Source organism: Hippopotamus amphibius, chromosome 12 (assembly GCF_030028045.1).
Source record: "Hippopotamus amphibius kiboko isolate mHipAmp2 chromosome 12, mHipAmp2.hap2, whole genome shotgun sequence".
Classification (NCBI taxonomy): Eukaryota; Metazoa; Chordata; class Mammalia; order Artiodactyla; family Hippopotamidae; genus Hippopotamus; species Hippopotamus amphibius.
The window spans coordinates 65,058,820-65,084,119 of NC_080197.1; the positions used below are offsets into that span (position 1 = coordinate 65,058,820).

Below are 25,300 nucleotides of genomic sequence, written 5' to 3' on the forward strand. Positions count from 1 at the left end.
CTTATATTTGCGAAAAAAAATTTACACTATTTTCTTGATATTAGACTGAGTCAATATATCTGTACATGGGTATTTATGAGAAGGTAGTTTTGCAGGCTGAATAATAACCCCAAAGATACTGGGTTCCAATTCCTAGAACCTGTAAATGTTACTTTATTGGGAACAAGGGTCTTTGCAGATGTGATAAAGCTAAGAATTTTGAGATGAGAGATTATCCTGGATTATCTGGGTGGGCCCTAAATACCATCATATGTATCCTTATTAGTGGGAAGGAGAGGGAGATTCAACACACACAGAGGAGGAGGCAATGTGAAGATGAGGGGCAGAGATTGGAGTGATGTGGCCACAAGCCAAGGAATGTTGGCAACCACCAGCAGCTGGAAGAGGCAGGGAACAGATCTCCCCTAGCTGCCGATACCTTCATTTTAGCCATTGAAACTGATTTCAAAATCTTGGCCTCCAGGACTGTGAAAAGATAAATACCTGTTGTTTCGTGCAACCAAGTTTATGGTCATTTGTTACAGCAGCTGTAAGAAATTAATATACTCATACATTAATAAGGCATAACATTATATGTGATATAATATATAACATATACTATATATCAAAGGTCTGTAATAATACAGCTGACCTTGCAATTCCTTTTCGTGTTATTCTAAATCAGTTGATTTGTGCCCTGGTAATTCTGTGTGGAAACAAAATAAAATCATTTTGAATAAGATCCCAAAATGCATGCTATTAACTATTTTGTGACACATTTAAAAGTTGCAGTGGTGACTAAGGGCAGAAAATATCTTTGTAGTGTCACTTTTACTTACTAGATATTCTTATTAAAAACTGAAAATATCTTTATCTTTGTTTCTAAGTATAAAGCAATGAGTTTTGGCTATAGAACTTAGAATCGAAAAAGTAGAAAATTAACATTTTCTCTAATTTATCAGTGTTAAAGTTCTTTTCTAAAAATATCTAAATATAAATGTACTTTAAAAAATAAAAATGTGGAATCTTACTTGTTAGCAACTTGTTTTTCTTCGTAAGACTAGATCACAGATAACTTTCTGTAGCAGTATGTAGGGCTCTATCTCCTTTGTGACAGATCAATATCATTCCTTTAAATGGAGATGCCATAGTTTATTTAAACAAGTACCAACTGTTGGGTGCTTTGGTTTTTTTCCCTATAGTTCTAGTGCAAATAATAATAATTTTTCTTTTTATACAGATTTAATGTTCCCCGTTTTGTCAGACTCAAAATTATTTTCAGTTTAAAGAAAACATAATTATTTTGCAAAGGTACTGAACATTAGAAATGTTTTAAAATCAACTAAGTGTTTCTACTAATTGCATTAAAGTTATTGAGGAGTTTTGATTAATAACTATAGTAATGGTTAATTTTTTAGACATCTGACTACCCAGTGGTGCTCTCTTTAGAAAATCACTGCTCCCCTCCCCAACAAGAAGTGATGGCAGACAGTATGCAGTCTACTTTTGGAGACGCCTTGCTTTCTGATACACTTGATGATTTTCCAGACAGACTACCTTCACCAGAGGTAACATTTTGTCTGAGAAGCTCAGGTTAAGAAAAAAAGAAAAAGGCATGCAACTATTGTAATGGCCCATGAATCTGGACGAGAGATCAATGAGAAGTGCCTAGTTTTGATTATTTATAGAGGTGTATCTTTGCAATGTGTTTCCTAGGAAATAGTCCCTGAGCATTTAGATGAATATATTTTGATAAAGAGACTATACAGATATATGTAAATATTCACACTTTAATTGTGCATCATATCCCATGTGTCCAAAATTTCAAGTCAGTTAATATTAGACCACAGGAATTTGGTATGTTTTATAGGCCAAAGGCTAAGAATAGAGGCAAAGACTAGGCTGTAAAGAGAGTTCATGTCCAATACCTCAATGTTTGGATGGCAGGTTCTCCCTTTTTTAACCTGCTCTTCTTAATGTCCCTTGTCTCTACAGGTACCTTTCCATCTTCAGTTAAGCACACTCAAGTATTTGGTTTAAAATAAGCACCCACACCCTACCCTCAGGATTTCAATTTCCCCTCCAGCTATCTTTTTCTTTTATTATTCCCTTTCTCAACTCAAATTTTCATTTCTTTGTCTCCTCACAACCTGCCTAATCAGGCTCCCTCTTCCACCTGCACCGAGTGGGTATCTCACTGTGCTGATCACTTTCCTGCCAGTAAATTCTAATGGACCTATTTCAGCCTCCCTCTGACTTGCCTTGACAACATTCAGTGCTGTGGATGCCTCCTTCCTTTCCCTGAAACACTTCTTTCTGTAACGCCACATTCTTCAGGCTCTCCCCATTCCTCTCTGGCCACTCTTTAGTTTCCTCTGCTGGTCCATTCTCCTCACCTTAAATTTTATCAGGTGATAAATGAACTTTTTTCTTTTTTGAATGACAGTATTGTTTAACAACCGGTAGTTTGATTTTGACGTGTCATCATTTTGGTAGATATAGTAGTATATTTGTAATATTTGAATATCCCCCTTTGTATTTTTCCTTATTTTATTTAGATGAGTAGAAAATTTAAAGATGAAAGTGTTATGACACTAATGATGAGAAATATAGGACTCATGATAGAATTAACATGGAGAAAAGTAAATTGAACAAATGGATAAATTGTGACTGTTTCACCTGATGAAAATGCTCACAGGCTAAATGTGTTCAATTATGACAGAAAAGAAATATTAAAGAACTTGTGCAGAGTGCTGTAACACATCATCAAAAATTGAATCTAAGAGTCATGGTCTAATTCAGGAAATTATAATAATTTCAGCTTTCTAGGAATAGAATTCCTCCTCTTATTATCTGTAAATCTGTTGTTTAGTATTCAGATGTATAGTTTCCATTAGAGCTTTTGCTTCCATACTAAAGTGAGGAGATGCTTTCCAGTGAGTAAATGGGAAGTTAGAGATAAAGTCGTTTTCTTGTACTGTGCTTAGCCCTCGGTATACAAAAGAATTGCCTGGAGACTTGTTAAAGAGGCACAACTCTGTCCCACAATTCATGTTCTGGTTCTCTAATTTTGAAGTAGATTACAGGAATCTGTTCTTTTAACAAACAACCCAGGTGATGCTTTTGATACATGCGTTTGCAGAGTGCCCTTTGGTAAACTCTGTATTAGTAACGTGAGCGCTACGGTAAAAGAGAAAAGACCCAAGATGATAGAGTAACTTGAGTGGGTACCTGGGAGTGACAAAGAGAAGGGCCGTCAAAGCTCCTTGGAGAAAAGAACTTTACTTCATAGGCCAGATCTCAGCAACATTGTATACAACGTAGGCACTTAATGTTTGTTAAATTAATAAATATTTGAAAACAGCAGGAATCAGTAAGTGAAAGAAAGGAACCAGAGGCTTTGGATTTAGAATAAGTGACCTAGATGGTGAATTTTGCCATATTCCTAGTTTTGATGTGCAGGAAATATTAAATCGATGATGCTTGTATGCAATATAGTTGAAATGTAAAGATTTGTAAATCTTTAGCTTAAATGTAGTCTTTACTGGATGCCAAATACTATAATAGACATTTTTATATACCTGATCTCATTTAATACTTTTTAATGTTGGATAAGAGAGTGATGACCTGGAGCATTCACTACCAGAAATTTTAATGTTCTAGCTTCTGTAACATTGAAAAAGAAATATATGTATATATAATTTTCTTGTATTTCAAATTTGTGAATAGTAATAATTTATGGGCTGCAGAAGAAATAGAAAAGGAAGCCTCAATCATTACAGGCTTATTTTTTGGCTGAATTTTGGTCAATACCATAATATCACTGGTTTCTATTAGGTTTTTAGGAATATGGAGAAAGATGGAGCTTTTACATATCATACTATTTTGGGCAAATTGAAAATATAATGAAAGACTTTTCTATGACAACAACTAGTGCAAATCTACCTGTATATGTGTAATTGTACCTCTCTTTCAAATTGTTTCCGTAGGCATTAAAATTCAGAATATTAGTTAGAAACAAGAAAATAGGAACCTTAAGGGAAACCCATGAAAGGAAAGGTTCTGATAAGCATGGTCAGGTAGAGGAATGTGAAGAAGAAGAGGAGGCAGAGCAAGAGGAGGAAAATGATGCCAAAGAACCAGAACTATCAGACGTTTTTCAAGATGATTTGGGAAAGGAGGCAGGGTCGAAACGGGGAGTTGGAATTCCACTTTTCAAGAGAAAGAAGGTGAGATGAGGCTTTGTGAAAATCTTACAAGTGATTGAAAAGTCATCTTATTTTTTTGTTAGTTGAGAATTTTTAAAGCATTTTGGAGGGAAACATCTTTTTCCTACTTATAATAACTTTAGTCTATTATTTAAAATCTGTTTGGAAAAAATTAGCAGTGGAAACGAAGTTTTAGAAGCTATCTCTTTTCCTGTATTAGATGTTTGTAAATTTTTTATTTCTCTACAGTCAACCAATATTGTACCGTCATGTATATTAGACATTGTGCAGTGTACAAAAAACGTCTCTGCCCTGAAGGAGATCATACTGTCAGAGATAAGAAAATCACTGTTTATATTACATAGTATTTTAAGTATACAAGTTAGCATGATAGAGGAAAGTATACAAGGTTGCAAGTGATACAAAACTAATTCAGCTGGTGTAAGCAAAATGTGAATTCATTCAATTGGTCCACAGAAATGAAAAGTTTAGGGAAAGGGACTTAATTAATGTATATCAAGCAAAGTCCACAGAAATTTCTTTTTCCAACTTTGGTCTCATTTTTCCTATATTGGTGCAAGTCTTTGCAAAGCTTCAGTTTTACATGCTTTCAGATTCAAATCCAGTGGAAGGTCTATCTGTCTCTCAGCTGACCGATCAGATTCTTTTTGTAAGTTGGCTGTGATCCAGGCCTGCATGCCTCCCTCAGCCAGTTACTGTTGCCAGGGGAATGCGGAGCTCCAACTGGCCAGGCCCAGTCCCCATTATCCACACTTAAGCACATGGACTGAGCATGCTTGAGAAAGGTCCCCCTGCCCCTCCCCCAAATAAACAAACAAATTTTGGAAGGGGCTAACAGAAGTGCAGAGGATATAGATGCTGGGCTGTAAGAGAGCAATACTGTACTATACAACATAAGTTATTCCAAAATGTTAGATCACATTGGAAATATTCATGACACTAAAACTAAGACCTTTGGGAAAAAGGAAATAGAAATAATCGCCATCCTCAATACTTTATTACATTACTTGGGATTTTAGGTTTAGGTTGTCTCATAATTAACAGTAAATACTATCACCATAGAACATATTCATATTGACCCAATCCAAATAGTTTTTGAGGGTATAATCTTATGAAAAGACTAAAATCATTGATTTGAAAGCATATTTTCTTTATTGGAAGAAGAATTTTTCAAATGATTAGTGCAAAAATGTGAAATTACTGCTTTTTTTTTTTTCACCACAAAGTTAAAAATAGCTATGGCCCTGTCGGATCTCGTTATTTATACCAAAGTTGAGAAGTTCAGAAGTTTTCAGCATTCAAGGCTGTATCAACAATTTAATGAAAGTAACTCTATTGGGGAGTCACAAGCCCGAAAACTTTCAAAGTTGAGAGGTAAATTCTCATGATTCAAATAGATGACATGTTTAAACAAGTTGTGTTCACTTTTAAGCGATCAAAATGGGTCAATGATGTTTACCAAAATTATATTCTAGTACAATGTCAACATATTTAACATATTTTTAAAAGGGTTACATGCCTCAGGTCACATTAAGCTTTGTTTCACAGAACTCAACCAATACATTACTTCTTTAAGTCATGAAATTTTGACGGAGAATGTCCGGTAGGGACACTTTACTGGGAGGGGCTGTGGTGAGCAGTTTATGTGGGAGAGCAGCTAGTGACGAGGCTGCAGAGGTAGGTAAAGCCAAATTACAAGGAACTTGAACGTTGTCCTGCAATCCAGAGTGAGCTGGAGAAGACTGAAGTCTCAGGAGTCACGTGGTCCCCTGTGTGTTTCTGAAAGATGCCTCTGTTAGCAGCATAAGGGTGACACTGTGTGCTGGGAGGAGATGATAGAGGCTTCTGGCAGTGAGGTTGGAGCCAGGATGAACTTTGTGGGCTTGGTGGGCATCTAAAAGTTAGAGTTAAATAGACCTGGAGGCTGTATCTCTAAGGTTAAGAAGAGGGAAAAAATGGCACCCACGCCAGACTGCCAGATGGTTGTGTACCTGCAGAGGAGCGCTTTGTCTCTGCATCTTCTTTTCATTGTCTCCTGACTCTAAATCTGAGGTGGGTTATTCTGCTTGGTAGAGCCTGAGATACAACAGGGAAAGAGAATGGGACGTAGACTCTACCTTCTTCTTAGACTTATATCATCAACTTAAAAAGGGATGGTCTGTCGGGAGGGGAAAATTTTTCTCTCTACCTCCCTTGAGTTCTTGTGGCTGAATTAGTAGTGAAATTGACACAGACATATAGACAGGAGAGAAAGAAACAAAATTTAATTCATAGAAATGGGACCTAAGAAGTGACCACAGTAGGCAACTTTTATACTTTTTAGACAAAGAAACAATAAATTTGTGAGGAATTGACAGGACAAAGAAACTTAGGTTTTGGGTGAGCAATTAGTGAAGAATCTAAACAGAGTTTGGGCTTGGGGTAGTAAATTAAAGAAGTCACAAGGTTTGTTTTTACAGGCTTCTCAGTCCTGAATTCCTGTCTTTGGCGGGAAGGGTGTCCTACCTTCGGATGCAGGGAGTGTACCTTTCACATGAGACATTTATTTCCAGCTTTGAAGGAGACAGAAAGGAGAGATAGGGTGTCCCTCTTACACTGGCCGTTTCTTAAGTAATTTTAATTCAAAATAATCAGTGTGCCACTGAGGCACATTTTGGGGGCAGCCTACCCTGGGCCTCAACAGTCAATTAACTTAATAATCAGAATCAGGTGACCCTCCATATCCTTGTTAAGAACTGCAATCTACCATCTAATGTAGACGCACCATGGCAGAAAAGTCAGCACCTGCAACTGACTTGAGAAAAGCTACTGGCTATTTGGAAATGCAGATTCTCATATATTTGTTGGTTAACCTCATTGGGCTGGCCACCAGTACCCTAGGGTTTTGAGGCATGTTTTAGCTCATATCCTCAAAATGCCTATTAGAAAGATCCTGGATATTATAGGGCTTTTTGTTTTTTGTTTTAAACTGAGACTTGTGACCAAAAATCAATTCACTAGATCTAAATGACAGTTAAAAAAATAGAATAGAGTAGAATGGAATGGAATATAATAAAATGGAATGGAATAGAACAAAATAATAGAATGGAGAAGAGTGTATTGTATGCAGGAAGAATAAGTATTTTTTAAAAAATTTATTTTATTTAATTTATTTTTGGCTGCATGCAGGCTTTCTCTAGTTGCGGTGAGTGGGGGCTGCTCTCTGTTGTGGTTCCTGTGCTTCTCGTTGCGGTGGCTTCTCCTATTGCAGATCATGGGCTCTAGGCATGTAGGCTTCCATAGTTGTGGCACACGGTCTCAGTAGTTGTGGCTCGAGGGCTCTAGAGTGCAGGCTCAGGAGGTGTGACACACGGGCTTAGTTACTCCGTGGCAGGTAGGATCTTCTCGGACCAGGGCTCAAACCAGTGTCCCCTGCATTGGCAGGCGAATCCTTAACCACTGTGCCACCAGGGAAGTCCCTAAGTATTGTTTTATGAAACAATCTGTGTGTGTGTGTGTGTGTGTGTGGTGTTGGGTTGTAATGTAAAGCATATTTTTTACTGTGGAATATTGTCAACAGAGTTTGAATTTGAATGACCTACTTACTAGCCTCCATCATTTCAAACTAGTGGATGGTTTTTGTTGTTCACGGGGACAAGACTTCTGGGCACAGCAGAAGTGGTTATAATTCTCTCACTCTCATCGCATTAAACACTTGCTCAAAATTTGAAAAGGGACTGGTAGAGTCATAAAATGTAGCATCACCATTTCTTTGGAAAGAGTATAGAACATTTTTCTTGTACCAAAAGTTAATAGTAAATAATTAATAATTGGGCAAAGATGTACTGCAAGGATGTCCATCATTATTAAAAACATAATAAACATCTTTAAGTTTATAATAGGGAAAATCAAACAGAAAATTTCATGTGTGTGAATGCTTCTCATTCATTTAAAAATAATGTCACAGGTGAATATTATTGAAATGGAATGATTTTCATGTTATCTTAGTACGTTAAAAAATGGAAATCTATAAAAGGGACTAGAAAATAAGATTCTATTAAAAAATAAGTGTCTACATTTGACAAAAGAGTGGAAATATATATGCCAAGAGGTTATCAGGGTTATTAATTGAGTGGTGAGATTATATGTTGTTATCTTATTTGATTTTCTCATGTATCTAAAATAAACATAAATTGCATTTGTAAAAACATAGTGTGTTTAATTTCTAAAGGTTAATCTCAGAAGTAACACAATCATGTTAAGGGTCCTTAGTTGATCATTCATATTTATTGCTTTATAGATGAAAAAAATTAAGACCCAGAAGAGTACATGTTTTATCAACAGATAGACATCTAGTGTAGTGCTGGATAAGGGATCATGGCACTTGGACATACAAAGTGCATTTCTACATGAGTAGCTTCAAAATGAACTTTTTCTCAAGAAGAGTATAACTTCTACAATGGAGTGTTAATTAAATTAACTGTAGTTACTGTTCACTTCAGTAACTGTAATTTTTTACCTGACAGTGCATCCTAAAGAACAGTATTTGGGATGAGAGTGGCAATGATTCTGTTCTAGCCTGACTAGCAAATAGAGCGGGCCTAGGCAATAACCATTTCTTCCGTGCCTGGTCACCATATTAGCAGCAATAGCTGTGGGAACAGGATCTGCTTAGCAAAAGAATAAAAACCTTGGAGAAACATGAAAATCTGTGTCCAAAAATTTGAGGAGTGTCCAATGGTAAATGGTGTAAATTGGTTTTGAATCTTAAGTGATTTAAATAGAATAAATTGAAACGTGTAAAAAAATATAAGTAGAAACATAAAGAATATATATAGAAACTGAAACAGACTCGTGTGTGTGTGTGTGTGTGTTTGTGTATGCATGTACTTCAAGTATAGACCTTATCTTATTTTCTTTGTAAGGAAAACATTTGAAATAATCAGAAGTATTAGGAGGGAGCAAGTTCTCTTTCAATGGAGGGATGCAAACAGAAATTGAATGAATTTTGGGGAAAGGTACGGTGATGGTTAGAAGATCAGTTGGAAGCTTACTTGGGTAACTTTAAGTCCCCTTTTAGCCCTGAGAATCTGTTAAATATTCAACTTGATTAACTTGGATGACATCATATGGTTTTATATGACTTCCGTGTGATTCTGTCCTAATGTGAAAACCAAAGTGAAAAAAAACAAAATGGGGAGAGATACTTTTGTTTTAAAAAATGGATGCATTTTATTTTGCAATTTTACTCTATGTCAAAGTGAAATTAATTTGGATGTGAAAAAACAGAACTATGTTATCCAATTGTTTCTTCAAGTGAATGGTCACATAAAATTGTATAATAAAAATTATTATTAACTTTTCAATAACAGTGAATTACACTGCCAAACATAAAGGCATGAATTTATTTTGATTTCCATGAATTGCAAATATTTCTGCCAAGACAACAGACATCAAAATTATTGAAACTATTGTAGAAATTAAATAAATATATAGACATAGTAGTTTATTTGAAATCTTTTGCAATATTTTAATAAATTTCTTTTTTTAGCCAATGAATTTATTCTTCACACCAAGAAATTCATTACCAGAATATATCCCAAAGCAACAAGAGCAGACTCTTCTAATTTTAATCCTCAAGAATTTTGGAATATAGGTTGTCAAATGGGTATGTTATATAGGATATTGAGATTTTTGCAAAAATAAGATAAAATAGATTCATCTTATGAATTAAAAGATTCATGAAAAGAGCTTCCTTTGAAGAATCTTTGACCCTGGGTGTTTTGTTGGAGTCAAGCAATGATGAATCATTGCCTTCAGGAGTTGAAGTTATTCCTCAATGGGTTAAAAAGGGTAAATCTAGGTGAAAGTAGAGGCATGGAGGTTAAATTTATGTAGAGTTTACATGGGAAGTGTAGGAAGGGCAAAAAGAAACCAAAAATGCACATAAGAGGACAGTGAAGATCAAGTCCTTTGCTTGAAAGATTTGCGAAGGGCCTTTTCAAATCAAGTGACCTCTGCTTTTTGTATTTTAATCACTTCTGCATTCATAGTATTGAAAAGTAAGAATGCATACCTTTGTTATTTGTCCTTGCCAAACTCTCCTTATTCCAAATTGATCAACTGGTATACCGCTGGGACTAACCAGTGCCAGGTGCTAACCCTTCTGCTGCTGAGTTGTGACACGGCCCATAGGTTTTCAGAGAAGGAGGGAGTGGGATCAGGATGGTAGGGAGAGAAGTGGGGGATAGATGGTGGTACTGCATACAGTGGCTATTTACCAGCCTATACAGAGTTGTTTCTATATTTTAATAACAATTATTGCTCTGCCTGTTCCTCGCTTTCTCAAGTGATAACAGTACCTCTTTAGACCTGAAAGGTTATGATATAGTTGGTGTCATCCCTTCCAGCATTTAATGTACTGATTTTCTTTATTCTCATATTTCCTGAATGTTATCTGAAATGTACATTGCTAGTCTATAATCTATGCTGCGTGCCATTTTGATTTTTTAAGTCAAAACTGTAAAATAATTTACAGATTAAATTTAGAAACTCACCTTCATATGCTAATGTAGACATGGCAAAAGGAAATGTTTAAAAATCATGACTTATTTGGCTAATGCTTGCTCTTAAAATATTTGAAGATATGTAATCCATGATTAGGTTTCAGTAAACTGTTTAACTGCGTTCCTTTATATATACCCTCTATTTCCTGACAATGTCAAATTACTCTTTTTCCCTCACAGTGGCCTTAAATTTCCAGACCCCTGGTCTGCCTATGGATCTTCAAAACGGGAAATTTTTGGATAATGGTGGCTCTGGATATCTTTTGAAACCATACTTTCTAAGAGATAATAAACCAAAGTTTAATCCACATAAAACACTAATAGACAGTAATCCAATCACACTTACCATAAGGGTAAGATTAATTACTGTTACTTTTTTTGGTTATGATATAAGCTAGATAGTATCCATTAATATTTTTAGTTCCATTGATTTTTCTTTAATGCTTTTAAAATTTCTGTTAATCTTTTCAGGAACTGTAGGTGGGTGGTATTTTAGCATCCTTCCATATCTGAAAAATGTCTTTCTGTTGCCTTTTTGCATGAAAGAAAAAACAAAAAGTCGCATTGTTCTCGTTAGCAGAACTAGTCTAGTTGTTTTAGTTGTTGTAGTGAGAAGATGGGATGAATCAGACACTTTTTCAGTCCTGTCTTAATCCACACAAATCTCATTGATGTGCTTCTGTGGATTTCCTCTTTCCTTTTTTAATCTATATCCAAGCAATTCTTTCTCACTTTCATTGATGGGTTCCTCTTTCTCTATCTGCCCTTAAAATATTTATGTTGCTTAAGGCTTTTTTCTTAATCTTCATCTCAAACTAAACATTCTCCTTGTGTTCTTTTATACACATTCACAGTTTCAACCACAAACAATGCTCAAATCATTAATCTGACCTCATTTTTAGACTATAAAGGCTTATTTTTAATAGCCTACTTAGCATGCCTACCGGTGTTCTGTCAAACTTAAAATATTAAAGCCTGAACATCCCTTCCTAGTCAAATCTACTTCTATTTTATTTAAATATCAGTGAATTGAGTCCAATTCATTGATAATTAACTCAGGCTAGAAAATTGGAAGCTCTTCTTCTCTTCCACATCTCCTTCACTTCCCACGTCCAATCCATCGCTCAATTCTGTAGATCTTACTTTATATGTCTTCCTTATTTATTTCCTTGGTCTCTTGTCGTTTACTGCTGTCCTTTTTTTTTTTTTTTTTTTAAATAGGAATTTGTTACCTGTCATCCCCTCTATTTGTTTGGCTTCTGAAGGGGTTTTCAGGTAGCCTGTCTCAGTCATCCTGATCCATCTTCCCCAAGTCAACCAGAGAGATTTTGCTGCAATGCCAGTCTTATCATGCCTACTTAATATTTGTGTTTCCTGATCATTTTCTTAGTCTGGCTTTGTCCTAGTCTTCTAGCCTCATCTCTCACCTCTTCCAAGCTTTCAGCCCATTGTGAAACCATATGGAAGCTTTTCCTTTTTTCTTTGCTTTTTTTTTTTTTTGGTCCACAGTGGCACCTCTGTGTATTGCACATGCTAACATGCTCTTTCCTCTGACTGGACTACTCTTCCATCCTTCATCTGCCTATTGGGTTCTGAGTCATTTTTCAAGACATTGAGTCACTTCTTTTTGGAAGCTTTTTCTTGTGCTAAGTTGTGCTTCTTTAGAAGCTTTCTTCTGTTTTTCCGTGACACCCTATACATGCATACATTATGGCACTTACCACACTGTAATTTATAATTATTTACTTGTTATACTTCTCTTTCTTCCCCCACTTGTCTGAGGGCCCTTTAAGGACAAGGACTGTGTTTTGTTCAACTCTTATCCACAGTAACTGCCACAAAGTATATTCAATACATGTAGGTTAGTTGAATGAATGATTTCTTTTTCAAGTTGGGAATACTAAAGAGAATATATATGCTCTTTTATTGAGAAAGCGAAAATGGAAGATAGCTGGTATGCATAGATGTTTACAAATGCCACCTGTTTGTATTCTGAGAGGTCTCATGTAGGGGTGTAAGTGACATGGTGTGAAAGAGGCATGGTTAATGATTTTCCCAGGAAGCTGCTGCCACAGCCGTGTGGGTCTTTCCCTCTCGCTCTAATGGTTCTACGGAGCTTTGTGATTATATCATGACTTGCACAAATTGTGAAGAGAGTGATTTGGGAATCAAAAGACCTGGTTTTACCATCAGCTTTCTTATGTTCTTGATGAAGCCATTCAACATTTCTGGTTTACTCTTTGTCATCTGTAAACAGAAAACTGGATTAAATCAGTTATTTTCAAGCTTATAAAAACTAAGGAATCATTTTCTAAGTTTAAAATCTCATGCATAAGACCAATGAATTAAAGCAGAGCTGTCTGGTTGACCACTAAGGGTCTTTTGTTTGACATCCATCCTCACCAGTAGCCTCTGGAAGGGCTTTGTGACTAGAATGCACAAATGATTTGAATGATAAATCTCTAAATTCTATTTCAGTGCTCATATTCTATTATTATTATTATTATTATTATTTAGTTAGAACATTTTTTTAGCATGAGATGCACCTTCTCCATGCTGATAAAGGTCCGTATTCAGTTGATAGGCTCTGGTATCAGTTGTTCACAATCCATGTTTTTTCAGGTTACCTTGATATCTAATTATACTGATTGATCAATGCCCATTCCATACTGGTTGTTAAATATGTGCACAGTCATTCTGGCTTCTAGCCGATGCCGTAATGTGTGGAGGTAGGAAAGGAAAAATTACACACTGGCACTTTTTTCTTCTCTTTTCTCTTCCTTTTTTCTTTCTTTTTTCAGACAATTACTTGTTGCTCTTTATTATGATCTTCAGAAATTGAAATCATGTCTCAATTTTTACATTAGTACACTTTATAAATTAGTACACTTCAAATACTGTTTTGTTTTTTTTTAATTTGGACTTAGTTCCTTAAAGTAAAACAAATCTTTGCTTCAGCAATTAGCTTGACTAATAAAAGGCTAAATAAAACTATTATTAATTACATTGTTAAGCATTTTTCTGCTCTCTAGTCCCTGATATATATGAAATAATTGATTTTGTCCAACTCAGGTTATTTGTGATAATATAGACACTGGAGAAGGTAAAATTTCATGATAAATTATCCAAACATATAAATTATACTGTCAGAAAATGCTATCACAGGAAATTATGTAGTGCTTTTTCTTATGTTTCAGAAGTAGTATTTATAGTTTCCATTTTTTTGTTGTTGTGTAAATACAATGAATTTGAAAAGAGTTCATGCTATCAGAGTGACTTGACCTGAATTACAGGAGAAGGGGGTCATAACAGTGCTTTTAAGCAATGCTTTTTATAATTTTTTAAAATTAATTAATTAATTAAATTTATTTATTGGCTGTGTTGGGTCTTCGTTGCTGTGTGTGGGCTTTCTCTAGTTGTGGTGAACAGGGGCTACTCTTCGTTGTGGTGCACTCTTATTGCAGTGGCTTCTCTTGTTGCAGAGCACGGGCTCTAGGTGTGCAGGCTTCAGTAGTTGTGGCACGTGGGCTCAACAGTTGTGGCTCATGGGCTCTAGAGCACAGGCTCAGTAGTTGTGGCACATGGGCTTAGTTGCTCCGTGGCATGTGGGATCTTCCCGGACCAGGGCTCGAACCCATGTTCCCTGCATTGGCAGGCGGATTCTTAACCACTGCACCATTAGGGAAGCCCTAAGCAATGGTTTTTAACAATTGTAACAAATACTTTTAAAATAAAAATATTTGTTGGACCATCAGTCTTTGAGAATGTGGATGCTACTGTAATCACAAATTGGTAAAATGGAATAATTTAGACATGTTCCTGGTATTCATCTATTGATACTTCAGGATAAAAGTTAAAATTTAAAATTTGCACTATTTTATATTTTCAAGTTTTTTTTAGAGGGAATTGACCTAGTCATTTATGATTTTTGAAAGACATATTTTATTTTGAAATTAACCAGTGATGCAGTTTGATATTCTGCTAACGTCTTGAATTCCCTTATTTTTGTGCAGCTCATCAGTGGGATCCAGTTGCCTCCCAGTTATCATTCATCATCTAACAAAGCTGACACATCAGTGGTTGTAGAAATTTTTGGGGTTCCAAATGATCAGATGAAACAGCAGAGTCGTGTAATTAAAAAAAATGGTGAGCTCCTAATATACATATTTTTATACATCTTTATTAGAGTATAATTGCTTTACAGTGTTGTGCTAATTTCTGCTGCACAACAAAGTGAATCAGCTATATGTATACATGTATCCCCATATCCCCTCCCTCTAGAGCCTGCCTCCCACCCTCCCTATCCCACCCCTCAAGGTCGTCAAAAAGGACTGAGCTGATCTCCCTGTGTTATGCAGCAGCTTCCCACTAGCCATCTGTTTTACATTTGGTAGTGTATATATGTCAATCCTACTCTCTCACTACAACCCAGCCTCCCCATCCCCCCACCCTGTGTTCTGTAGTCCATTTCCTAATGTATCTTATCGAATGTCTATTAGACTTCTTGTTGGAAAGCTTAAAAATTATATATTGATGGAGTTTTGATACATTTATTTTTTGTAAGGCAAAGGTTTTCCATTATGTTCAAGATGACCAAAGTGTTATATGCAGCAAAAATACTTTGATAATGACAATGTTGGTAAGATGTATTTTCAGATTACAGATACAGAAATTTATCTGACCTGAAAAATTAGTGCTTTTTCCATTTTTACTTCCTCTTTATGTTTCCTTGTATGACTGAATTAAGAGAGACATTTTGATGGCTGCAAATCTACTTAGTTCCTAGCCTCTGTAAAATAAAGAACTTCGGATTTCTCTGATACAGCATGTTACATAGATTTACTTCACTGCTTGAATTATTTTAGATCAGAGGTCTGTGGCTTCTGACTCAGGGTGAGGATGGCATGTAAACCTACTCATACAGTATTTGGATTCATAATTCAGTCATTTTTGCCAGAAGGGAAATGTAAGAATGGAAGAAATGACTTTGGTAAGATTTTCAATGTTCCAGCATCCCATAATAGTTTATGTAATACAGTACTGATATTGTTATTTCTTTGCTGAGGTTGAAATCATTAAGGAAATTAGAAAAGTATATATTCTTGGGGTTGACTTTTAGTTGGAATCACCTGGGAAGAGACCTTACAACTGATGCTTTGAGTCTAGAATCTTCTATGAGTGGATATTCCCAAAGTATAGTGGACTTCATTTCAGAGTCTGGAAATATGCTCCAGGCTAAATGGCATGGAGAGAGAAGGAGGTGCAGTTTTAGCAGTCTTTTTCTTCTTCAGTGGTAACCCGCCACCCCTCAGTGTCCAATGTTTACCTTCCTCCAAACCTTGAATATTCCTCTAGCACAGCTCTAGTGCAAAAGGTGTGAAAAAACATTTGGGAAGTTTTGCTACCTCATCCTGTGTTATCAGGGGAACGGATATTAGTGATGACTTACTGCCTTGTTTGGCACCCCTTAGAGTTGAAATGGCAGAGTCAAGAAATGGTAACTGCTAATATCAGGAAGCTTCTAATAACCTATCCCTTGTTCTCTCCATCCCCTTACTTGACTCTTCATGACAAATGCACAAAACATTAATTTATTCAGTGCACCCCTTATATGAGGGTGTCAAAAATTATCCACACTGCGGTTACATGAAAAGTTTTGTTGGCCGTACTGTCTTATCAGCACTTTCTGTTCAAGGCTACTGTCTTCCCAGTCACTGCTGTGCAGGTGTGAACGTGTTACATCAGTTCATTTGTAACTGTGGTGTGAGCAAAAATGGATGCCCCACTTGTGATTTGCACAAAAGAAGAGCAGTGTGCAGATTCATCTTCTGTGGTGTGAGGGTGTGCATGTCTGCACACTTCTGCCCACACTGTTAACATGCTGCAAAAACTTCATTTTGTGGTGTTAAAGCATCCTCCCTATAGTTCTGATCTTGCTCCATTGGACTTTCACCTGTTTGGTCCCCTGAAAGCTGCCCTACAAGGACGAAGATTCATTTCTGATGAAGTGAAGACAGCAGTGCATTCGTGGCTCACAGCTCAGCCTAAAACATTTTTTAATAAGGCAATATGAAAGCTTGTTGACAGATGGACAAAGTGTATTGAAAAGCAAGGAGATTATGTTGAAAAATGATGTATTTGTCTTTTCTAAAAGTTAATTTAAATAAATTATTAAATAAATAAATCTACAGCCAGAGGTGGATAATTTTTGACTCACCCTCATATAATACTATGATTCTAGCTCCCATTAGAAATTTGATTGCATTGCTGGGTTTTATGGGAACATCCCTACAGAAATTTAGTTTGGTTCATCTGACGTTACTGAGCACGTTATGTTAAAAGCCTGGTTCTAAGATCTCTGTTTATTAACTGCATTCTTAAAATGTCCCAACTAATTCTATTGTAGATAGTTTACAGTTCAGTATGAAATATGAGATACAAGTAAAACTGTTATGAAAAAGTCATTAGTGCTTTAAAGGAAGTACAGATAATTGTATGGAAGGGGCAAATTTGAAGATGGTTCTTGGTGAATAAGTAGAATTTTTTGTAGAGATTGAGGAAAAAGGAATTTCTTTTTCTTTCTCTTTTTTTTTTTTTTTGGCCATGCTGCAAGTCTTGCAGGATCTTAGTTCCCCAACCAGGGATTGAACCTGGGCCAGGGCAGTGAAATCACCGAATCCTAACCACAAGTATAGACTGCATTCTGGATTACTTCCTAGTAAATGTGCTCTTGTGATCACACATGCACTATAGAACACATAGATATAGTCACAAATGCTTCAATACTTACTGAAATGTAACTCAAAGGACAAATCTATTGAGGTAGTAGGTGTAGGTATTTTTCTCTGAACTTTGAGTTTTTACTAAGAGTATATATTTGATCTGGATGTGAATTTCTTAATTCCATTAAATTATGCTTAATTTTTGTCTGATTTGGGTCACATTGTGATATGATTTGGATTTCTTGTTTGGCAAGAGAGTGTTTGGGATAATCTAATTTGCTAGGGACATAAATTACTCATCAACTTTAGTTTTTAAAATGAGAATTTGGTCAAAAGAAGAATCAAGAGCTGACTTTACAGCAAACATTAGCAAGCTCTCATCCAACAACTGTCTATAGAGCTCTTCCCATAATAGGACCTTATCTAGAAAAATGCTGTTATTTAACTTCCTCATGTCTCAATTTCTTTCTTGACAAAATACTGGAACACAACAGTCATATTGTATAATAGTTAAATGTTTCCCTTCTGAAATCAGACTCCATTTGTTTGACTTCCTGCCCTACCACTTAATATGAAACCCTTAGGAGGTTATGAAACATCTTTGTGGCTCAGTTTTCCCACCTGTAACTGTGGATAGATATAGTCCTGATAGAGTTGTTGTGAGGATTAAAGGAGATTATCTACCTAAAGTTTTAGAATATTGCCCAGCAATGGTAGACACCTAATAAGTATTATTATTGTCATTATTTTTCCTTTCTCATTGGGTGTGTTAAAAATATTAAGTGCTCTAGACCTCAAGCTTTTATTATTACTATTAAAGAGTTGAAAATAAGAATTTTAAAGAACAGATACTATGCATTTTTCGCTAGCGACAGTGTTTGATTTTTTTTTTTTTTGATTCTATCTCTTCCTTTATGTTTCAGCTTTTAGTCCAAGATGGAATGAAACATTCACATTTATTATTCAGGTGCCAGAATTGGCATTGATACGTTTTGTTGTTGAAAATCAAGGTTTAATAGCTGGAAATGAATTTCTTGGGCAATATACTTTACCAGTTCTATGCATGAACAAAGGTAATATTCCTAAAAGTAAAACGATTGTGCTAACGTTTATATATAATTTGAGTTTACCAAATGCACACTTTGATATACCAAATGGCTCTCTCCATGACAGTCAGATGTAAAGGAAAATTTATGTATTGACACATATTTCCTCCCAGTGGAATTACAGAAATGTGTCCTGATACAGAAGGTGGGGTTGGGGAGTGGGATTTCTGGGAAGACTAATTAGATAAACTTGGCTTGTATGACAGTTTCTTTACATGAATCAGAGCTCTCTTGTTTCAGTTAAGAGTAGGCACGACTACCGTGAAGGGATGAAGGATGCGAACCGCACAGAAGGGAAAAGGAGTGACTCCTTCTTCCCACCCGAGGAGAGACTGGGGGCCCAAGACTCTCTTTTCTTGACTATTTCCAGGGCTGCCTTGCAGTCACCTTTCCGGGGTGATTTACACTGTGCTCCCAGTTCTATCCTTAGGTTTACTTTTCTAGCACCATCTGAGATGTACCTAGGAAACAGGCTTTCTGAAGCAGAAGGGTGGTGGCTACATTTTGGAGACGCTGCACTTTGAGGGAGGAGAAGCGTGAGCTGTGTGGTGTTTAGTAGGAAGTCGTGATAGAAACTTCAAATATTTTGTTTTGGGGGAAAATTAATATCCATGATGGACTCCAACTACATAGTCCTAGCTTTTATATGTGCTTAGTGTATTCTTTCTCAGGAGCACTACTGTGGCCACTGCTGATGAATTTGTTTTTATTGTGCTAATCAGATGTGATTCCTTTTGCAGGTTACCGTCGTGTTCCTCTGTTTTCCAAAATGGGTGAGAGTCTTGAGCCTGCTTCCCTGTTTATTTATGTTTGGTACGTCAGATAGCAACTAATGGTACCGGACATAGCGTTAGCTATACATTGCAATAAAACAGTCAAAATGAGTGTCCATATCTTTTTCCTTTTTTTTTCCCTAACAGAAAGCAAAATAATTATTTTGCTATATTGAGCCAATTCACTTTTAAATATGCAAAACAGAACAGTAGAAACAAAACAGAAACTTCCCAGGGCCCCGACTCGGTGTAGCATTCTTGTCAGCCAGTTTTTCCTGCCCCTCTGTTGCTGAGGCTGTTCTTTCAACTTGCTTGTATCATGTTTAATTAGTAGAATTTACAAGCTGCTAAAATATGTCTGATGGTATAAGATAGGCTGGCAAATATTTGGCAGTATAAAAGAAATATGAAATCTAAGAGTGTTTTAACTTATAGACACTCACTGCTGCGTATTGTAGTGGAAAGGAATTCGATTCCTAGTTGGTTGGTTCCCTTTTAAATCCTGGAGGGCAATAAGCCCCTGCCTTCTCAGACTAGTTCTCAGATGTTGTGCACTGAATTGGGTCCCCTGTAATTATGCAGACATTTTTATGAGTGCATATGATTTTGATTTGCATTCAAACTGCCTCCAGACTCCATGTCTATAAAAGAGATCTACTATGGGGACTTACATGCTTGGATCTCTGAATGAATTTGCAGTGTTTCTGAATCTGCACTAAATGTACATTGAAGATTGTCTCTTGGTCAGAGGTGAGATTCCTGGGCATATTTCATATGCTGCGCTTCTCACCAGCAGCAGGACTTTGCTTTACTAAATGTCATATGTAGAAGAAGATGGTTCATTATTAACTGTTTTTCAAAAAAAAAAAAGAAAAAAGCAGGCATATTAATACTTATTCCACCACGTTGTTGCATGGTAGTGAGGTGAAATCACCCAGTGCAATTTTTGACAACTTAGGGGCCCCATAGGTACCTGTTGAAATTAAACCTGAATTTATAACTAAAATAACAAAAGTGACTTTGTTCACTAATGCATTATCACTTGATAGCCAGAAAAATACAAAAAAATCCCATCTACCATGTTTTACTATTATTATGGTTTAGCCTCATAATTAAATATTTAAAATAAAAATGCCACTGGGAATTCAAATACCCAACCCATAATGAGTCAGATGTCCCAGATTACTCAGTGCAATCATTCAGGTCCTCCCTCAGGGGCTTTCTGGATTTAAAATCAGGGTACAATCTTCCCAGGAGGAATACACAGCCAGTTCTCAGAGGAATGCTTCTATTTTGCTAGATTACAGAAGGATCTTATTTATTTATATTGCTTTTATTTTATGAAAAAGCTAATTTCAAATCCCCATTAAAACTAAGTCAAATACAAAGTCTTAGTGAAAGAGGCCTGGTGGTTCTATTTACAAAAACGTGGCCCTTTGGCCTTAAAACTTCAGGAAGGGCCCTTCAAATGGCTTCATGTTTGTATGTTTCAGCGCCAGAGGGTAGGAATAGACTCTGGCCTCCACTGTCAGATGTCCATCAGCTACCAGAGCATCACGTCTCTTCAACAGGTCATTCTTTGGTAAGGAAATTACTTCTACAAATTCTCCAACTACTGGCTTTGGCTTAGGCCTTACGTTTTCAGCATCATCTCCATCGGTAGTTACTGTTGCAATAAACATGGTACAGTTGAACAAACCTGGATCCACATGTACGGGTGGAGAATATTCAGCAACGTCACCCTTATACGGGTGGAGAATATTCAGCAGTGTCACCCTTATAGCCAGTTTCTTCCTTAAGCTCCCAAAGAGCAGCTGATTCTGGGCTTTCATTGTCATCGATGAGGCCCATGAGGAATTCTAGGCAGTAGCCTCGCATTGGTGGTCGGAACTGCTTTGCCGGAATGAGACATTGGTAAACAAAGTGTTCTTTGCAGCACTGGAGTAAACGCCACCCCATCAGCTGACTGTCCTTATCTGGTTGTATGCTTTGCAGTTTCCCAGGTTCTTGCTTCACCACTAGGACCCCTGTAAGTTGTTTCTTCAAGCTTGAGCCATTTCAGGAGGATCTTTTTAAAATCATCTATTGTTCAACCTAATAGCAGGTGGGATGTTCAGCCCATTAACCCAAGGCTTATAACCTTCTCTAAACTCCTAAAGCCTTTTGAAGATCTGGAATCTATGAGATTTAAAAGCTTTCATCAGGTGAATTTTGCCAAAGAGTTCCATTAAATCTTGCAGCAGGAAAAACTTATTTCTCATTTATACCAATAAGATTTGAAATAAGAAAGGAAAAAGGATATTTCCTTTTCTCATTTTTCTCCTGGTACCACTCAAACTCAGCTCACTAACTGTGAAGACAAAATCTTTCTTTTTTTAAAATATTCTACACTACGCTGGAAATGCAATTTTGAAAGGAAACATTAGATTATTTCATTTCCTGTCCAATAATCTTACAATGTCTTTAAGCATCTTTGCTTCCATTTTTGTGTGCATTATTTATCATTCACATTACCCTTTAAATTGAACTGGTACCATTATTATTATTATTTTCTCATAAGAACTTTTAACAGATACCCATAGAAACGCCACAGCCAGTGATGTTCTCACATTAGAGAAGGTTGGGAATGGTGTAAGAAGCCAGCTTTGACTCACGCTTTCGAAGCCTAATTCACTTGTAGAAAAATAACAGCATTGGGGAGCAGAAGAAACCAGAAGAAACAGCTAGAATGAACCCCTGGGTGGTGGCAATAGAAGATCTTTTAACTTTTAAACTCTTAGTTTAAATGTCAGTTCCTTAGGGAAGCCATCCATGATCTCTTGATTAGGTTACATTCCTTGGTTTATGTTTCCACACAACTGATTAAAGTGACAGCTGGGAAGTGACTTTGCACCATCAGGGAGGCCTTGGTGTTGCTAGGAGCTGGTCTGACCCTCACAGTCAGGCCACCGTGTTCGTCTGCTGAACCTGGACAATTTCACATCAACACCCAACAGGGCCACTCTGTGACCACGATGGATAAGGAGAAAAACAAGACCAGTCTGTAATCGGGACAGAGCGCCTGACAAAAGCATGAATATTGTCCAAACACAAACATGCCAAACAGTCCCTGGGAAACATGAATGACTGTCAGATTCTTCACCTACTTCCTTGAACCCTCTCCCAAATCATCTGACACAAGCCCAAATCTAATAGTAAGTTCTTTTCAACACCCTTTCACTGAGAAACCCCATGGTTCTTCATTTGTGTGTCTCCCTCATTGCAATGAGGAGTCAACCCACTGTGTGTGTTTCTGGTGGTCTTCGGCTGGCAGGCATTAACATAAACCTAGACCCTTCCTTCTGTTACACTCATTACCTTGTAGTGATCAGTGACAGGAAAGTTTTATTATGGTGTTCATTTTGACCTTTACTTTTTTTCTGCTTCTGGTTGTTTAGAGCCTCAAATAGAACACATGCAGACTTACCCTGACTTTTGTTTGGGAGATGGTGGCCACGGGAGGGCACTGATGCTGATTGCTGAGATGTAAAGTTGCCGTATAAAGAAGTGTGGAGAAGCTCCCGGTAGCTGTAAAAACGGAGTCTATATTTTAATTTTGGGTAGGTGGGGAGCGTATGGTGTTTCTCAGGGATGCAGACACATGCACCCCACATAGCACCTCCATGGGTGCCACTCAAAACCTTTATGTGAATCTCAGAGGTTATTTGGGAGCCACAGTGGCAAGAAGCTCATGTTGTGGATTAGGACTGAGAAAATGGAATCACTTACTTTCAGTGAAGTCCTTATGGGCTTGAATAATAAACATTTTATTGGGAGAATATATGAACTGGATTCCATTGTTCAGGAGTTATTAAAATTCCATATTTTTGGGTAGTGAGTGAACATTTGTTGAGTTACATTGCTTTCAAGGTAAGAACCCTCTGGAAATATTTGTACCAACAAAGCATTTTTATGATGCATTCTGGATCCTTAGGCCATAAAGTTTGAGCCCTCTGTAGTATTCAGAGCTAAGCTATTTTTACCAGCCACTAGAAATTTCCATTTAAAACATCAAAGGGGTAGATTAAAGTGGAATTTGAGTTTATGAGAGATTGGTCTTCTGTGTGTCTTGCATTCTTACACACCAGCTGAGCACGTGGTGATGGTGGTGGTGGGAGTTGGTGTTAAATTCTTTAAAAACCTACACATTTTCAGGGACCAGTGCTCTCTGTCTGCTTTCCATTTGTATACAATTTAACTTTCACACTTTCAGTCACTATTCCTATTCTTCTCCCAGGACAATCCCTTTTCTAACATGGTAGTCACATATCTGTAATGTTAGTAGTGCCTAATGTGTCTGATATTAAACAGAAATTAACCTAAATCCTTTCAGCAATCCTACATTTTATTGTTAGTGAAACAGGCTCAGAAACGTTGTGTTGCTTTAAGTCTATAGTAAATGACAACCAAGGGTATTGATCCACAAGGCAATCTGGAAAAAAATAAATGTTAATTATGTCACACAATATACAAAAATTAGCTCAAAATGGATATTAGACTTAAATGTAAGCAAATAAACTTACCAGTTTATTTGCTGATTTTTCTGAAAGGGTGGCCCTTTGGAGTTTCCTACTTCATCATTTTTGCTGATGTCATTCCCACCAATATTATTAACATAGTCTATTAGTATAATACTTTTATTACAATTAATGAACCAATATTGATACATTATTGTTAACTGAAGTGCATACATTTTATTCAAATTTCCGTAGTCTTTACCTAGTGTCAGTTTTCAGTTCCAGGGTCCCATCTAGGATTCCATACATTTACCAGTCATGTTTCCTGAGGCTCCTCTTGGTTTGTGACAGTTTCTCAGACATTGTTTGTTTGTGATGAACTTGACAGCTTTGAGAATTACTAGTCACGTATTTGGTAGAAGTTCAGTTGGGTCTGAATAATGCTTTTCGTGATTAGACTGAGGCTACAAGTCTTTGGAAGACCTCAGAGGTAGAGTGCCACTTTCATAAAATCTTATCAAAGGTACATTCTATCAGCGTGACTTTTCACTGTTGATATTGACCTTTATTACCCGATTGAAGTAGATTTTGTTGAGTTTCTCCTTTGTAAAGTTCTGTTCTCCTTGCTTTTCATGCCATACTCTTTGCGAGGAAGTCACTACGTGCAGCCCACACCTAAAGAGTGGGTAGTTATGTTTTACCTTCTAGAAGACAGAATATCTATATGTACATAAATTGTTTGGAATTCTTCTACATGGGAGATTCACCCCCCCTTCCATTTACTTATTTATTCAGTCATTTATATTAGTATGAGCTCATGGATAACTATTTTATACTTTGAAGCATAATCTAATACTACTTGCCCAACTTGGTCCAGCCATGATCACTGAGATCTCTTCCAGTTGGCACCTGTGGCCTAGGGAATATTTTTCACCCCCATCACTTCATTTACTTTACCTGGAGGATCACTGGCAGCACATTCCTTACCTGAAGTTGCAGTTGATGTATGTGAACAATAAGAGTCTAGTGATAATTAATATTCTTGCCATCTGATCTTCAAAACATTTTCACATCTCATCGTTCAAATTTCCCGTCTTTTTTTTTTTAAGCTCTTTATTGGAGGATAATTGCTTTACACCACTGTGCCAGTTTCTGCTGCACAGTAAAGTGAATCAGCTGTATTTATAGATATATCCCCATCTCCCCTCCCTCCCGCGACTCCTTCCCACCCTCCCTATCTCACCCCTAATAAGTCATCACCCGTCATGGAGTTGACCTACCTGTGCTATGCACTAGCCATGTATTTTACATTTGGTAGTGTATAAATGTCAGTGCTACACTCTCACTTTGTCCCAGCTTCCCCTTGCCCCCCACCCCCACCCCCGCTGTGTCCTCAAGTCCGTTCTCTGCATCTGCATCTTTATTCTTGCCCTGCCACTGGGTTCATCGG

General features: G+C 36.9%; 2 protein-coding genes and 1 pseudogene across 2 annotated transcripts in view; 1 reads left to right on the top strand and 2 right to left on the bottom strand.

The window, feature by feature from the left end:
* PLCZ1 (phospholipase C zeta 1) overlaps window positions 1–19,407 on the top strand; it is a 42,130-nt gene extending 22,723 nt beyond the window's left edge. The window contains exons 5-12 of the mRNA XM_057701649.1: window positions 1,398–1,547; window positions 3,969–4,208; window positions 5,435–5,582; window positions 9,739–9,855; window positions 10,934–11,106; window positions 14,767–14,899; window positions 18,399–18,548; window positions 19,322–19,407. Coding sequence (XP_057557632.1) covers window positions 1,398–1,547; window positions 3,969–4,208; window positions 5,435–5,582; window positions 9,739–9,855; window positions 10,934–11,106; window positions 14,767–14,899; window positions 18,399–18,548; window positions 19,322–19,407 — 1,197 coding nt within the window. The remainder of the gene's footprint in view (window positions 1–1,397; window positions 1,548–3,968; window positions 4,209–5,434; window positions 5,583–9,738; window positions 9,856–10,933; window positions 11,107–14,766; window positions 14,900–18,398; window positions 18,549–19,321) is intronic.
* Window positions 19,408–20,796: 1,389 nt separating this feature from the next.
* On the bottom strand, window positions 20,797–24,170 carry LOC130834009 (ADP-sugar pyrophosphatase-like; annotated as a pseudogene).
* PIK3C2G (phosphatidylinositol-4-phosphate 3-kinase catalytic subunit type 2 gamma) overlaps window positions 22,888–25,300 on the bottom strand; it is a 363,004-nt gene continuing 360,591 nt past the window's right edge. Inside the window, exon 33 of the transcript XR_009048372.1 lies at window positions 22,888–22,921. The gene's annotated coding sequence lies outside the window, so the exon portion shown is untranslated. The remainder of the gene's footprint in view (window positions 22,922–25,300) is intronic.